This window comes from Silurus aristotelis (assembly GCF_946808225.1).
Source record: "Silurus aristotelis genome assembly, chromosome: 6".
Lineage (NCBI taxonomy): Eukaryota > Metazoa > Chordata > Actinopteri > Siluriformes > Siluridae > Silurus > Silurus aristotelis.
In genome coordinates, this window is record NC_139579.1 from 20434746 (window position 1) to 20450276 (window position 15531).

The 15531-nt window shown below is 39.4% G+C and overlaps 2 protein-coding genes across 2 annotated transcripts in view; both read right to left on the bottom strand.

Moving 5' to 3' along the window:
• The window catches only part of LOC310727555 (non-pathogenic pore-forming peptide amoebapore A-like), a 133172-nt gene that overhangs the window by 38520 nt on the left and 79121 nt on the right, over window positions 1–15531 (bottom strand). The gene's annotated exons all lie outside the window — the stretch shown is intronic.
• Window positions 159–13811, bottom strand: zranb1b (zinc finger, RAN-binding domain containing 1b). Its single transcript, XM_083545425.1, has 10 exons — window positions 13587–13811; window positions 10105–11029; window positions 5392–5579; window positions 5123–5276; window positions 4969–5040; window positions 4137–4335; window positions 3178–3298; window positions 2682–2811; window positions 1569–1798; window positions 159–1486 (listed from the first exon to the last, which is right to left on the bottom strand). Exons 2-10 carry the CDS (start codon window positions 10928–10930, stop codon window positions 1268–1270), a joined length of 2139 nt encoding a protein of 712 aa, XP_083401551.1. The 5' UTR covers window positions 10931–11029; window positions 13587–13811; the 3' UTR covers window positions 159–1267.

Sequence of the window (15531 nt, forward strand, 5' to 3'; positions counted from 1 at the left end):
GCCCAATTGCTTTTTTATAGAAACTGGCAGTACAGTTGTCACGTGTTTTGCTTAAAAAAAAAAAAGCAGGAACGGACACACTCCTCTTGAACACAGTAAAAAAAAGAAATCCTTGACAGTGCCTTTTATAGGCACGTTATAAGACTTCACATACACTGTTTTTTAAAAACAAACGGTTTTAAAGAAGCTTTACTTGTTAGACATTCATCTTATAATCCTTCAATGATTTGGTCTCCACCTCATCACACATCAGAGACAAACAATATATTACCCAAGATGGGACATAATTGTATAATAACGGAAAATAAGAACTCAAGGGTGTCTTTAAACTAGGCGAGGGACTAGACTGAACACAGCCACAAGAAAGGAGTGAGGACATCAAAACAAACAAGTCTGATAACTGCAAGACCATGGACCAATGTTCACTTTGGTTTTCAGTCAAGTCTTTGAGTGTTATATTAACAAGCACATCCAGAGTTTTAGCAGAAGCGGGAAAAAACAAACAAAAAACAAACAGAACACCTTAACTGCAAACAAATGTGACCAGACACCCGCGTGTTACAGTATGTAGAAACATGACTTAGTGCACATGTAGTGTAACCTTCAGCATTAACAAACAACTGAAAATGATGATCCATTTGGAAAGGCTGTCTCTGTTGTGTGAGGCATGAACAAAGTGTTTAATTACCCACAGATATTTGTATCAAGTTTGAAGTTCCTCATGCACGAGAGATCAAAACATTTTTATCATACAGTGGTATGTATTCATTTCTGTCGCTCACAAACTGTCATACAGGTAAATAAATAGTTCAGTGAATGGATCTGGACGAAAAGACTGATCTCAAATGTATGTAGAAGTATATGAAACACGTTACCAACAACTAAAATTTAAAAATGGAGCCGAAGCAAATTTTTTAAAAGTGTGCTTAAGTGCCTTTAGCATAACTACTGAAATACCTTATTTCTTCAATTCTTGATTCCAAGAGCAAATCTAGTACTAATAACTGGAATAAAACAAAGGGCATACTCTGTAAGGCATGTACCATTTGTAACCTAAGTTCTTTTATTTTGCATGGGCCAAAATAATTTTTATTTTGCATCATGATGAGAAAAGACCTCTGATTTGCTGAAGAGTAAGAATGGTGTGTGTGTGTACATATGACAAGGATAAATAATGGTACATTAGTGTACGTGTGTTCTCTGCAGGGGGGGGGGGGGGGGGGGTAAAGGTGCACCAAGTCTCTGAGTAAAGCGAAGCCTTTGCTGCTCACTCATCTTCATCCTCCTCTTCTTCCTCGCCATCCGAAAGGGCAGGGCAGGTGCTGAGCTGCCTGTAGCCGTCCAGCCACTTCTCCACCATCTGCGTGACGAGAGGATGGCTCCGCCTCCTCGAACTCTTCTGCAACGCCACCAGGACTCCACCCTCTGTTACACAGCAGTCCAGCCACTGCCTCAGCAGACGTTCCTGCTGCTCCTCTGTTCCCATCTAAGGAACAAGCAACATGTCTTAGCTGCTTGATTATGAAAGTCACACATCACAGTCCAATCAAGTCAAAACCTCCACTTACCTCTTGTGCAGACAGGAAGTGGATGTGCAGCAGCTTCCTGTCACTGTCCACCAAGGGCAGAAACGTAACCGTGACATCGTCGTCCGTATTAAGATTAGCACCTGCACCGCGGTTATCATAGCCTTCGTTCTCCATGGCAACCAGGGCTGAGAAGTGGCCTCGTGTGTAACCCAGTGCTATGGGGCTCTTCCAGCAGAAACTCTGCTCCCACAACAGGGGTAGATACACTCCTGTAGAGGAGGCAGGATGTGACAGATTAGACTAGATTACATCAGGGCATCATGCCAACAATTTACTTTATCATTCTAAATGTCCATCAGGAGTAGTGGTAGGCGCATGTCAGGGCAGTTTGAATTTGTGTTATATAACCATTATTTAATCTGCTGGGCAAAAATATGGCTAACCCCATATGTCCAAAATTCAGAATAGAATCTTCTAAAGTAATAAAACAAAAATTACTTGCATTAAAGAAATCAAAAGTTCATATAAATTGCAGTAAAATTAACTTGATTGTAACCAATGAAGATCTGTTGTGCCACAAAGCGGTGCGAATGTGATGCTAAAATCCTTTTACAGCATAAATCCATGTTCTAGCCAGCATAATATCATTTGGTTTGTTGTATGAATTTCAGAGACACACTTTTCTGAATGTGATGCCTAATTAATGCCTTGTTCACAGGTGCGAGAGAGGCGGGTGCTACGATCGTGATTATGGCACGGTGTGAAAATGTTTTCCAATATTTATTTTTTTTTTAACACAGGGGCTGCATGCGCCTTCTGTCGTCATTCACACAACGCTCTGTGATGAAAGGAAAACGGGCCTTAAAGCTGCCGAGTGATAATGTATGCCGCTCCGTGTGCAACAGTTTTGCTAACATTAACATTTCAAAGTAAATATAATCAGCTGTCTTTGCAGTCTTTGGGTGACCTCTACTGCGATTTTATTTGTGCCACTGACTGTTCATCAGTTCAGCTTAGACGTTCAGTCGTCACTTTAGCTATTGAATATACAATTATTTCAAATTGTATATTACGTTTGGTCGTTTATGCTCTATACTGTAAGTATTAAATTGAAAAAAAATAGTACATTCAAATCTTATTTCTACAGCTCACCCTGGAAGCGGGTGTATCCCAACGTCTCCCCTCGGAAGCTCTTGTAATATTTCACGCCGTACACGATGATGGGCCGGCGGAGGATATGGGCCAGCACGAACACATGAGTCTGCTCCAAACTTGCCCCAGGCTTCAGCAAACAAAAAGAGGAAGGGGAGGAAAAAATTAATAAATAAATAAAAGAGAGCGAGAGAGAGAGAGAGAGAGAGAGAATCTTACCGTTGTAAATAAATCTCATTGATAGTACATACTGTACATTAATAAGTGATAATACATTAATTGAACATTAACTGATATTTATGAAAAATCTCATCAATCCTGCCACCATAATGGCTGTGTGATTATTACATGAGACTGAAGTGAGGAGTAGGTTGCCTAGTCTGAGAAAATTCCCCACTGTGGGACAAATAAAGGTATATCTTATCTTATAACCGTTTCGCTCTATACAATGTCTGTGTGTGTGTGTAAGAAAGGATATGGGAAAAAAAATGCATACCTGACTGGCCAGTGATAAAATAAAAGCCCAGTCTTCCTGCCACTGTTCTTCTCTCAGAGAGAAGTGCAAGCCAAAACTCTGGGAATACCACGATTCCCACTCCTTCCAGCGTGTGTAGAACCTGCAATACAGACACAACAAATCAATATCATAAAAAAGTCACCTCTTAAATAATTTATATCTAGAGAAATCAATCAGACATGTAGGAAATGTGAGTCACCTACAAACAATATTATATTAAAAGAAACTAAATCTTACACCCATTGACGGGTTATGATGATGCATTTAGTGCAAGACTGTGATGTAAATTTCCATTCTAGAAAGTTACATACACTATACTCCTGAAATGTCATGGCTCTGCAACTTTAATACGAATAATGGGTATTTGGTTAGAAAACATTGTTCATGAAAAAATATTCTCTGTGCAAACAGTAGAATTAATCTTTATTTTTATGTATTTTTATGTATGGTGTGAGCATGCAAATGATAAATTCAGTCTTCCATAAAATCAGACCCCAGGCAAAATACTCAAATATGGTATTAAACATAGTCTTTTAAACTGAAAAGGGTCAGTGTTGTAGGTGTGCTCTCAAATTAGAAACGGTTCAAATTTAAATAAAACAAATTCCTGCCAAACTGTCTAACTACGATGGCTCCAAAAATCTTTCTGGGGAATAAATAGCTTCTAGCAGTTCATGTCAAAGACTGCAGCGGTGAGGTCTTCGTTGTCTAACTCTTAAATTATTTAATACTGCAGCTTTCTGGTTCATCTGTACACCCTATCCTATTTCCAATTCAGTATTTGATAACTGATTGAACACTCCAGGAAAAAAGATGCATAAGAGCCATCTGTTCATGTGCAAATCAGCCATATTTAATCAAAATTTCTGTTCTTTCGATGAACAAATAATGGTTTCTTTGATTCGCTCTAGAGAGGCTTGTGGTGTGTTTTCCCTCACCAGTGCGAGCAGTCATGTAAGCTGTCATGCAGGCTTTTTCTCAGTACGGAATCTTTGTCGTAAATGCCCCATGTGGCCTGCAGCACGGAGTCCAGAAGGCAGTCTCCTGCAGTGCGGTTCCACAAAGCGTATAACCGGCTGTCCAGCCGTGTGCCGAGCTCCAATGACCAGTTTATGATTGGAGATTCCTCTTCAAGCTCTGCAACAATTTACAGCAGTTTATAGAGGTGTGCTTATTATAGGACTGCGTATTTATGGAAAAATCTTTTGTTTAACTTTTGAAAAGAGCTTACGAGAAATTACAAGGAAAAGAGCATAGAAAGAAGACAAAAAGAACTGAAAAGATTGCAGCAGTGTTTTAGACGTCTGCGATACACCCCCCCCCCAAAAAAAAAAAAAAAAAAAAAAAGAAAGAAATGTTAAAATAATAAAAGAAAAACTCCAAAATTATGATCAAGTGTAATTTAAGGGGATTAGTGTATTTCTGGCAGCATAACCCACACCATCAGGGGCTATTTGGTGTAATGAATCCGGCAAACATATCAAATAAATACAAAATCAGAGCTGGACATTTCTCTTTATATTTACAGCAGTTGGCAGAAAGTTTTCCAGAGCGGCTTACAAAAATGCCTTTAAAGCCTCTATTAATAAATACATTCTAATGCTGGTTTATTAGAAAGAAGACTAAGAATTCCATTCGGTCTAAAGAGAAAGAAAAACTTTTAGTAGACCTTTCCATTTATTCAAATTAAATCTGAGAAATAAAAAAAATTATATTGCCATTATCAATATTATTTGTGCAATAATATTGCCATTATCCATTATTTTGTACCTTTCTGCACATCTCGATCCAACACCTCATCAAACAGCTTCTCTTGAACATTAGGAGGCAGGTCTTCAATATCTACATAAGATATGGCAGGTCAAATGAAGAGCAAGCACAATTACCATCACACATAAGGTTTAGTGAAAACAATATGTCTCACCTGCAGGAAGGGTAAAGGTAGTGATATCAGTAAAGAAGTAACAGGGAAATTCTCCTTTACGCCTGTGTAGTGCGGCAGCCACTTCCCGACGAATCTGCTCTGTTAATTCTGGACATACCATGGCTGGAATACACTTAGGTGCCTGCTGAGACACCTGAATGAGAATAAACACACAAACACATGCATCAATGTAACAGGTGTGAGAAATCAGATTTACTAGACTAGTTCATGAATGTTAAGGATTTAGATAGGAGGTTGTGCAGGCTGACCTCAGTGAGGAGCACAGAGAGCATGTCCTGGCGCTGAAAGCGGATAGCGAGGTGCACTAGAGTGAAGCCAGGGTTAAATGCAGACGGGCGGTTTAAGAGGCGGACCTCGTCTGAGGTCAGCTGGCGTGCGATGTCACCACCTGATGACTTATAAGCTTCGACTGCAGCCAAATCGCCCTCCACCACACCTGCAAAGCGATAAAATACACACGGTAAACATACATACAAACTGCATACAGTCCCTTTCAAAGGTATTGTGTGTTATATATATATATATATATATATATATATATATATATATATATATATATATATATATATATATATATATATATATATATATATATATACAGTGAGGAAAATAAGTATTTGAACACCCTGCTATTTTGCAAGTTCTCCCACTTAGAAATCATGGAGGGGTCTGAAATTGTCATCGTAGGTGCATGTCCACTGTGAGAGACTTAATCTAAAAAAAAGAAATCCAGAAATCACAATATATGATTTTTAAACTATTTATTTGTATGATACAGCTGCAAATAAGTATTTGAACACCTGTCTATCAGCTAGAATTCTGACCCTCAAAGACCTGTTAGTCTGCCTTTAAAATGTCCACCTCCACTACATTTATTATCCTAAATTAGATGGACCTGTTTGAGGTCGTTAGCTGCATAAAGACACCTGTCCACCCCATACAATCAGTAAGAATCCAACTACTAACATGACCAAGACCAAAGAGCTGTCCAACGACACTAGAGACAAAATTGTACACCTTCACAAGGCTGGAAAGGGCTACGGGGAAATTGCCAAGCAGCTTGGTGAAAAAAGGTCCACTTTTGGAGCAATCATTAGAAAATGGAAGAAGCTAAACATGACTGTCAATCTCCCTCGGACTGGGGCTCCATGCAAGATCTCACCTCGTGGGGTCTCAATGATCCTAAAGAAGGTGAGAAATCAGCCCAGAACTACACGGGAGGAGCTGGTCAATGACCTGAAAAGAGCTGGGACCACCGTTTCCAAGGTTACTGTTGGTAATACACTAAGACGTCATGGTTTGAAATCATGCATGGCACGGAAGGTTCCCCTGCTTAAACCAGCACATGTCCAGGCACGTCTTAAGTTTGCCAATGACCATTTGGATGATCCAGAGGAGTCACGGGAGTAAGTCATGTGGTCAGATGAGACCAAAATAGAACGTTTGGGTCATAATTCCACTAAACATGTTTGGAGGAAGAAGAATGATGAGTACCATCCCAAGAACACCATCCCTACTGTGAAGCATGGGGGTGGTAGCATCATGCTTTGGGGGTGTTTTTCTGCACATGGGACAGGGCGACTGCACTGTATTAAGGAGAGGATGACCGGGGCCATGTATTGCGAGATTTTGGGGAACAACCTCCTTCCCTCAGTTAGAGCATTGAAGATGGGTCGAGGCTGGGTCTTCCAACATGACAATGACCCGAAGCACACAGCCAGGATAACCAAGGAGTGGCTCTGTAAGAAGCATATCAAGGTTCTGGCGTGGCCTAGCCAGTCTCCAGACCTAAACCCAATAGAGAATCTTTGGAGGGAGCTCAAACGCCGTGTTTCTCAGCGACAGGCCAGAAACCTGACTGATCTAGAGAAGATCTGTGTGGAGGAGTGGGCCAAAATCCCTCCTGCAGTGTGTGCAAACCTGGTGAAAAACTACAGGAAATGTTTGACCTTTGACTTAACATTGACTTTCTCAGGTGTTCAAATACTTATTTGCAACTGTATCATTAAAATAAATAGTTTAAAAATCATACATTGTGATTTCTGGATTTTTTTTTTTTTAGATTATGTCTCTCACAGTGGACATGCACATACGATGACAATTTCAGACCCCTCCATGATTTCTAAGTGGGAGAACTTGCAAAATAGCAGGGTGTTCAAATACTTATTTTCCTCACTGTATGTATGTATGTATGTATATATATATATATATATATATATATATATATATATATATATATATATATATATATATATATATATATATAAGAAAAAATGCTCAATCAGATTTTTTCCAGCACTCTAACCTGAGAAACAGCAAAAGCCTGTCAATCATATTTTTAACAAATGAAATAAGGGTGTATTCAAACAAAAACTCAAAGTTGTAGAACACATTTAAATGTAAATATCAGAAAATGAAAAGCTAAATTTAATGTCTCATATTAGCCTTCTGAACTCAAACCGAAAAACTATCGCCTTGAGGTTTCCAATACTTTTGGAGGGTGATGTCCATAGATCTCAAATTAATTATTCAATATTTGTCTTTAGTACTGACAAATTCTTGGAACTGGTGTATTTTGCACTCAAAAAGTCCACCCTGCTCAATTCAATTGTAAAACTATAGAATGTAAACATGTTAGTATGGGGTTCACGGATAAACACAAAATTATAGTTTTATCTTATGAAGTTGGGAATTTATTATTTGGCACCAGCAGTTACTACAAATTATCCTTATCTCAAAATTATAATCTTAAAATCAGTGTAACTTTTGTCATTTACTTAGAGCAGATCTGATTGAACTGCCGACTCTATGAAAAGAAAATGCTGCTTTCATGTCACAAAAAAATGTGGAGAATAAAAAGAAATGTTTAAAGCAGCAATAGTTATTTAGCTTTCTGAAATGAAACGTTCTGTAGATTTAAAATTTCCGAAGAAACTCCTATAAACATCGAAAGCTGGGGAGGAAAAAGCATTTCCATGGTGATACAAAAGCATTGTAGATCTTCAACAGAGGAAAAAAAATCTGACTTTCAATATTTCCTTACATGGACTTTCAGCAAAGGTTCAGCAAACTGAAAGCTCAAATCAGGCAGTGTTTTGATAAATGTCTTTCTTCAGGTTTCAGCTGTTAGAGATTCTTCTAGAAAAAGGTTGATTCATATCAAACCACTTGCTAACAGGGTTAAGAAAAAAAATCACAAAAAAATTATGAGGGTCTTATAGACATTTGCAGAGAATAAAACATTTGTAGAACTGCACATTTCTGCACTGTTACAGAGGGATTACCAAGGTACATAAAATATAAACACACACGCTAAACCTACATAGCACATTATATATTATGTAAAAATCGGCAACTACAGAAAAAACTAATCTAAAAGATACCAATCTTCTTATGCAAAAATAACATAAGCCATAAATGTCATGCATTTCTTCAGCCATATTCATGTCAAATGACACAAAGTTTCATTTTGTCAAAAAGGAAAACAGTTTCTGGAGTGAAATGTGTCTACTCAGCCCTTTTTCATATTAGATGAAAAGGATAAAACGTTTAAAAGCAGCAAGCAGCCATCCTATAAGAAATCTTAACACAGATTATAAACAAAACAATCTTGCTGTCGAGTTTGTTAACATCTTTAGAGAAAGACATTTATATCAAGTTTAATCAGTCATAGTGATCTGAAGTAAAAAGATGAGATTTTGTTGCTTGTCTGAAATAACGAAACAAATTGTCTGAAAGTCAGCTGAGAGCCATTTTTGGATCCTGATGACATTAGTCTAAGAAAAATTAAGTCAGGAAGGGGGTTGGGGGTGACTGAATTCCACAGTAGCCAATAGCATTCTAGATCTGCTATCCCTTTTGCTCAATCTAATTAATCTAATAAAGAGAACTTGTTTTTAACAGTGTAGGTTCTTCTATTGCTATTTTTGTGGTGTTTGGTAATCTATAGCAGAGGTTTGGGAGCAACTATGGGGGCTAAAATTTGTTCTGGACTGTGGGCCAATGTGTTACTGATCCATATCAGCCTGACCGTGCAGGCATTAGGCTTTTGTTAAATGTGCCATATTAACTGCACACAGCTCATACACCAATGTAGACTGCTCTGTTTTTCATTGAAGATGGACATAGTATAATCAATAGAAAAAAAATCAAGATTTTGGGTTGTCTATAAGTGCAGATACACACAACTTCTTTACACACAGAATTATTTAAAAACAATAAACCATGCAAAGCTGCAAAAACCACAACTACATAAACAAACCATATTTACTAATAACTAGCTCCTACTATGCAGTGATAAAGCTAGTTCATGGGGTAGGAACATGCAAATTTATTGTGTACAGTGTGTGTCGTCAAATTCATGGATAAGGGTCTGTGCTACTGCTAAGAAGGTCAGGGGCTCAAGCCCTTGCATCATCAAGCTGCCACTTCTGGACTCTTGAGGAAGGCTATAAACCCTCTCTGCTTCAAGGGCACGGTATCATGGTTTACCCTGTATTTTGACCCAAGCTTCAAAACAAGCTGGGATATGGGAAGAAAATTAAATGCTTCTCTTCTTTCCACATAAAATTCTGCACTGTAAATGAAAATAAGAATATTTACTAAATAGGGGAATATTTAAACACAAAACCAAGAGACTAATTTTGCTTTTATGAGCACAAAGATATTACTAAATTATTTCTATGACGTTTTCAAACTGTGTAAAAAATATGGATAAACCAATTTCTGTAGTGTGGTAATACATTAATCTTGGTCAAATTTAGGTCTGGTGAACCAGAACAAGCTTCCTGTGTTACAGTGCTGAGCAGTGATGATATAAACTGTATTGCAGGAACACGTTTGGAATATTTAAAATACAAATAAATTGAGGACTCACTCGAAAGTATTGGCTAGTACACATTGCAGTTAAAAATAAGGATCCATGAAAGTGAACATTTTGAAGCTCCCAGACTTCCTCTCACCTGCACATGCATTGAGAAAGAGCCAGTCACTCCTCCGCATCCTGTTCCTGATCTGCTTGAGTTTCTTAAAGTCTGTTTGGTGCTCTTCTTGGGCACCCATTGCCCCAGACGCGAGCTCAATCTGTACTTCGGCCTGGCCTGTTGACACAGGCGGTGAAAACCTCCTCTGAGCAGATTTACTGCCCCCCACACCCCCTCCCCCTGCTGTCCTCTCCTGCTCGTTCACTATAGACAGGGCCATGGTACTCTCAGGCTGCGGCTCCTGCAGAACGGCATCACTCGGCTTAGGGTGGTCACACACAACACACCTTAGGGTCTTGGGCCAGTTCTCATAGGTGCAGGCCGAGCAAGCCCAGTGCTGTACACGCGTGTTCAGGCGATTTCGATCATTGTATTCCTCACACGGGTCAGGTGCGGTTGGTGCAGGAAGTCGACAGCCTGGTTCAGAGGTGTGTGGGCCATCTGAGGGCTTGTAAGAGCCCTGCTGAGGCCCCTGCTGCCTCTGGCTGAGACACTGAGTGCAGCGGATGGCACGTGGCCAGTTCAGATAGGTGCACATGTGGCATGACCATTTGCTGGCTATCTCCGGGGCCTCATCGGTCATACGTACTCTGGGTCGGGCACTAGAATCGGGGCAGATAAGAACACTGGAGCCTTCCTGAGTGGAGCACAGGTGTGAGTTGAGACTCGAGCTGGTCTTAAACGGCTCCTCGGTGATGATGGGGCCAGTGGGTCTTTGGGCGCGACACATAGTGCACTTAATGGCGGATGGCCAGTTCTCGTACGTGCAATACTCGCAGCTCCACTTCAGCTGGAGATCAGTCATCCTCGCTCGAGCAGAACTTTTCAATGCCCCTTCCCTTCTTCCCTCCCACCCTCCGCTGGCTCACGCCTGACCAAAGGCCACTCAGCCTGCCAGGGTGCTCTGAGAAAAGAAGCACAGAAATCAGTCAATCAGCTGTGTATTTAACAGGACAGTCGCATCAAAGCACAAGATTAGTAACGATACACGCTGAGAACCATATGGCCAAAATAACCTCTTGTAATATACAGCTAGTTGTGTCAGATAGATGCATGAAAGAACTCAATGGCACTTGTTCACATTTGAGTAAGACACAGTAGAGGCACATCCCATCCATTTGAATATTTTACATGTGGTAGTGCAGCTGTGCTTTCTCAAACCATACGCTGCAGGGATTTCAGGGCTATGTACTGACTATACAGGAACTCGGCTTTTGCCCTTCCGCGTGAAATAAAATACAATACAGACAACCTGAATGGGTTTGTCCCACGGGAAACTTGCTTTCAAACTCTGGAGCATTCTTGTGCAAAGTCCAAATGGGGAAACAAACACACAAAACGCAGACAATTCCAGCTTGCTCGACAGGCAAGTCAAGCTCACAGATATGCTTTACTGTGCTAGCCGTGTTGGCTCACACACAGTTCTCTATTGTACTGTAAGCAGCATTAGCAAGCTCATACTGTTGTTAATGATAAAATAATCAGGAATGCATCGCCTCCTATAGTCCATTTCAAGGATGTAAACAATAACAAACGCGTTGAGAAGATACCGCGCATGTTTGGTGCTAAATTATTCTCAGTGGCCCCATTTTTAAAGCACGGTGCTGTCAAAACACAAAGACTAACATGTTATTTTTTAGGTTTAGTTAAAACAGAACAGTTAAAATATTTATAATCGCTAAAAACCAGACATTGATGCGACAACATTTTACTAACAAAATTAAACGTTTACCTGAACTATTTTTATCTGGTTGAGACAGAGTGCATCTATACGGGACAAGCAGTCTGGATGCCTTCGATAACTTCCTTAGCGGGAAAGTCGAAAACATTTGATCATACAGCATGAATGCATCATGCGTTATCGTGCGTTTGATGAGGGTTGGAGTGTCATACACTGTTAAAAAATGCCCATTGCTTTGATTCGTTGCTATGGTAACCGGGGAGTTTATTGGTGCGAATTGCACGCATGGCCGGCATGTCTTTATGTCTATGCTAATAATACAATCACACTTCTGTCTGATTTTTAATTAAACAGTAGAGAGTGAAATTTAAGGTTAAAAAATAATGTACAACTACAACAGTAACTTGGAGGCGCGGGAAATGCGCGGGAGTTGTGAGAGTGTAGAGAGCGAGAGATCAGATGCACTGTGGCTAAGAACCCGCGCGCGGGTTAAGAACAGTGAAGCTAGCATAACACAACACAGCACGCGCATTACAAAATTGTGTTCCATCATAATCTATTGCACACGTTATTATTTCATACGTTTTTTAATGTTTCTGATTAGATTCGGTGAAGTTTGTAGCCATGTTGCGTGGAACAGTGTGTGAGATGGAATGTTCCACCTGAGTCCTGCGTGTGGTCACAAATAAACAAGGTGCATGCAATTCAATGCTGCCCTAACGAGTCTTTTTTTATTATTCTTCATATTACATTTTAATTCATCATGTGTTGTTGGTTTTAGATAACAGTAGATATCCTCGCGTTGTTATCCAGCCTTTACAGTTGTAATCCAAGCGTCACGTCGTGTTTTGTTTTCCGGAAATTTTAACATTTTAATTTCCGACAGTAAAGGGAATTCCTAATCTAAGAGAGCATTAACATGGTCCGAGTTTTTTATTTTTTTTAATCGCAAGAATAAATAAACTGTCGCAATATCACTGTATAATAATCCGGCTCCTGCCTTGAATGTTCGCTTGAGCTAAAAGGAAACGTTCAAGGACCAAAGACGTCACTTCCTCTCATGAACAAATAGCCGTTGAAGTGGTTTAACTCCGAGGTTAACAACTTACACACACGGACATGTATGAGGTTAGGCTGTGTGTGTTTGGTCCAGTCCGATCTGTGACCCCAATCAAACGGTTTAGTCCGGAGAGTAAGCTACTTAAACTATATACCACAGTTTGAGCTAAATTATAGCACATCAACAAACTACATTAATTGAAAATTTAGTTCAAATGTGTTGACATCAGAAGTGATGCTATTTTAGATATCAGCATTAAAGCAGAGCGTGGAAATAAACATGAACACTAAACGGCGCAAAAAAAAAAATATATATTTTTGTTTAATGTACTACTGAAGTCTAAGTAATGACAGGATGTCCTTATACGATCACTGGAGCTAGCTAGGTCAGCTAAGCAGCCTCCTTGGATTTGGGCAGAAGGTGAGAGGAGAGCAGCGGATCTACAGTAGCGTTCCGAGCTTGTGTGGGCAATACGGAGAGGGAAAAAAAAATCAATGGACACGCTAATCCTACAGGCCTTTACCCGTTCTCGGTTCGTGCTCTCGGTTCCTCAGAGAGCACAGAGCCCTCTTGAGTTGCATTTCTGTAGTAACGCAGCCCCGGCGCTTTCGCGCAGTTGACCGAAGGAAACCTATCCTTCCTTATAAACAACCCGACAAACCCCCTGCAGCTACGATTTAGCCGTTAGCAGCACACTCGGATTATTACCTCCACCCTTACCTTATCCACCGCAACCAGCCTGCTATCCGCGAAACCCACTTTCTTTATTTTTTCTTTATTTTTTGCAATTTTTTATCTTTTCCGGGAACTTATGAAGTGCTAATTCCCATTTCCAGTGCCGATTTGTCTAATGGCGGCAGCACGGGAACAGGGTAAACCAAAATAAACCTACTCCAGAGATACAGGGAGGAGGGACGCCACCTGGAGCTGTGCTCGAACGTGATTGGCTGCTTCTCCACGTGACTGATCTCGGCCAATTATGGTCTGCGTATTTCATTGACATCGATTAAAGGGCTTCGGACTCTCCCTGTGTAACTAGGCTGCCAGTAAACTGACAAGCTCGTACCACCATCTTGGCTCTACAGACAAAGTAGTGACGGCCGGATTGCGCCTTCGTTTAGAGCCGCAATGGCGGGCTTTTCATACATATCAGGCAACGGCGACTGTAGTTAAAGGGTGACGTAAACATTTCAGAAAAGATCTACCGCAGCATTATGCAGGGGTTCGGTGTAGTTGGTTTTCAGCACCGGTTTAGAGATGTCATCTTATTGCGTTTTTATGACATCTAAACGAAACTAAGGCTGAATATTTTCCATGACAATGTAGTGTTATTTAAAGCATAATCTTTTTTTTGTAACCCGCATTTATGGCTGTCAGCTTGATCTTTAATTTTAAAATAAGACAAAATATTGTAACAAATAAATAAATAAATAAATAAATAAATAAATAAATAACCAAACAAACAAACTACGCCATAAACTTTATTGAAATTTAAATCTTGAATGTGTAAGTGAATAAGATCAAGTATCTAATCAATGTCTTTGAAAGTGCCTTTCTAATTTTGGTAATTCCCATTAAACGAATCACATGCTCCTTACAAGACCATGTCCAGAATCACCACTTTCACTGTCAGCTTTTTTTTTTGTCAGAAAACCCACTTTATTGAATTATTCATATCTATAATATCGTAAATATTCCAGTATCCATTAGAGTTAATTTTGACCTTGATGACAATGATGACCATGATAGCATTTTCTGTGTAATTTTCAGTGTAATTCATGTATATTATGCCTAATATAGCAAATTCACTCAGTCTCTCAGAATTTCAGGCTGCTGTATTTTAGATTATATACTTTAGGGGGTTTCCATTTAAGGGAAGCATTCACACTGTTGCCTATCTACTCCAAGGCAGAAATAGCAATAATTGTCAAATTAATTTTTACAAGTTGATTGGTGCCATTTGTTTCAGCCTGAGAACACTTCCACTTGATATGGATAATTTATCTGCAGGAGTATATTTTCTCAGGTCTAACATTGTCCCTTCTAGCTATAGCTATAGCTATACTGAAATGATTGATAAAAGTTATTAGTAAAAAGAACAGACCAAAATGTTGTTTGGAAAATCCCTATTGTAGATTTTAAATTGTCCTATTTTTTTTTGTATTTCTCTTTTACAAGAAGCATCACTATGTAATGGCTTTTAAGTTGCTCTTATGTTGTTACTTATGACAAGAACTATGTTTTTTCCCCCCAACCTGTGGGTGGTATAGCAGTTATTGGTTGGTAACAGGCTTTTAAAGAAAGTAAAAAAGCCTGTTGAAACAGGCTAATCCTTTGTCAACTTCTTAACAGAGCCAAGGTGATTTCAGCTCAATGCCACAATTATAGCTCTTTACGAATTCTTTCTTTGTTGAGAACATACCACTGCAACTACATTCCTAGCATACACCCATTTGTTAGGTAGAGTAGAATGTTTCCAAAAAGAGTACTATATTTGTAAAGAATGTGAACAGTTGGTGAGATTGATAAATTACAACATCCATGTATTTATACTCAAATAGTATTATATATAAAATGATGGCTTGACTGGATTTGTTTGAGGGCCGTATTAATATATTATTCCAAAAGCAAAACACACAAACAAAGTGAAATAAAGAACATCATG

What these genes read in the sequence shown, in the direction of transcription:
- zranb1b (XM_083545425.1), bottom strand. Translation starts at nt 10,930, where the DNA reads ATGACTGATCTCCAGCTGAAGTGGAGCTGCGAGTATTGCACGTACGAG. An exon ending in TTACATGACTGCTCGCACTG is followed by an intron (nt 3,299 to 4,136) that starts GTGAGGGAAAAC and finishes TCTGTATTGCAG; the next exon opens with GTTCTACACACGCTGGAAGG. An exon ending in ACTTCCTGTCTGCACAAGAG is followed by an intron (nt 1,487 to 1,568) that starts GTAAGTGGAGGT and finishes CTTGTTCCTTAG; the next exon opens with ATGGGAACAGAGGAGCAGCA.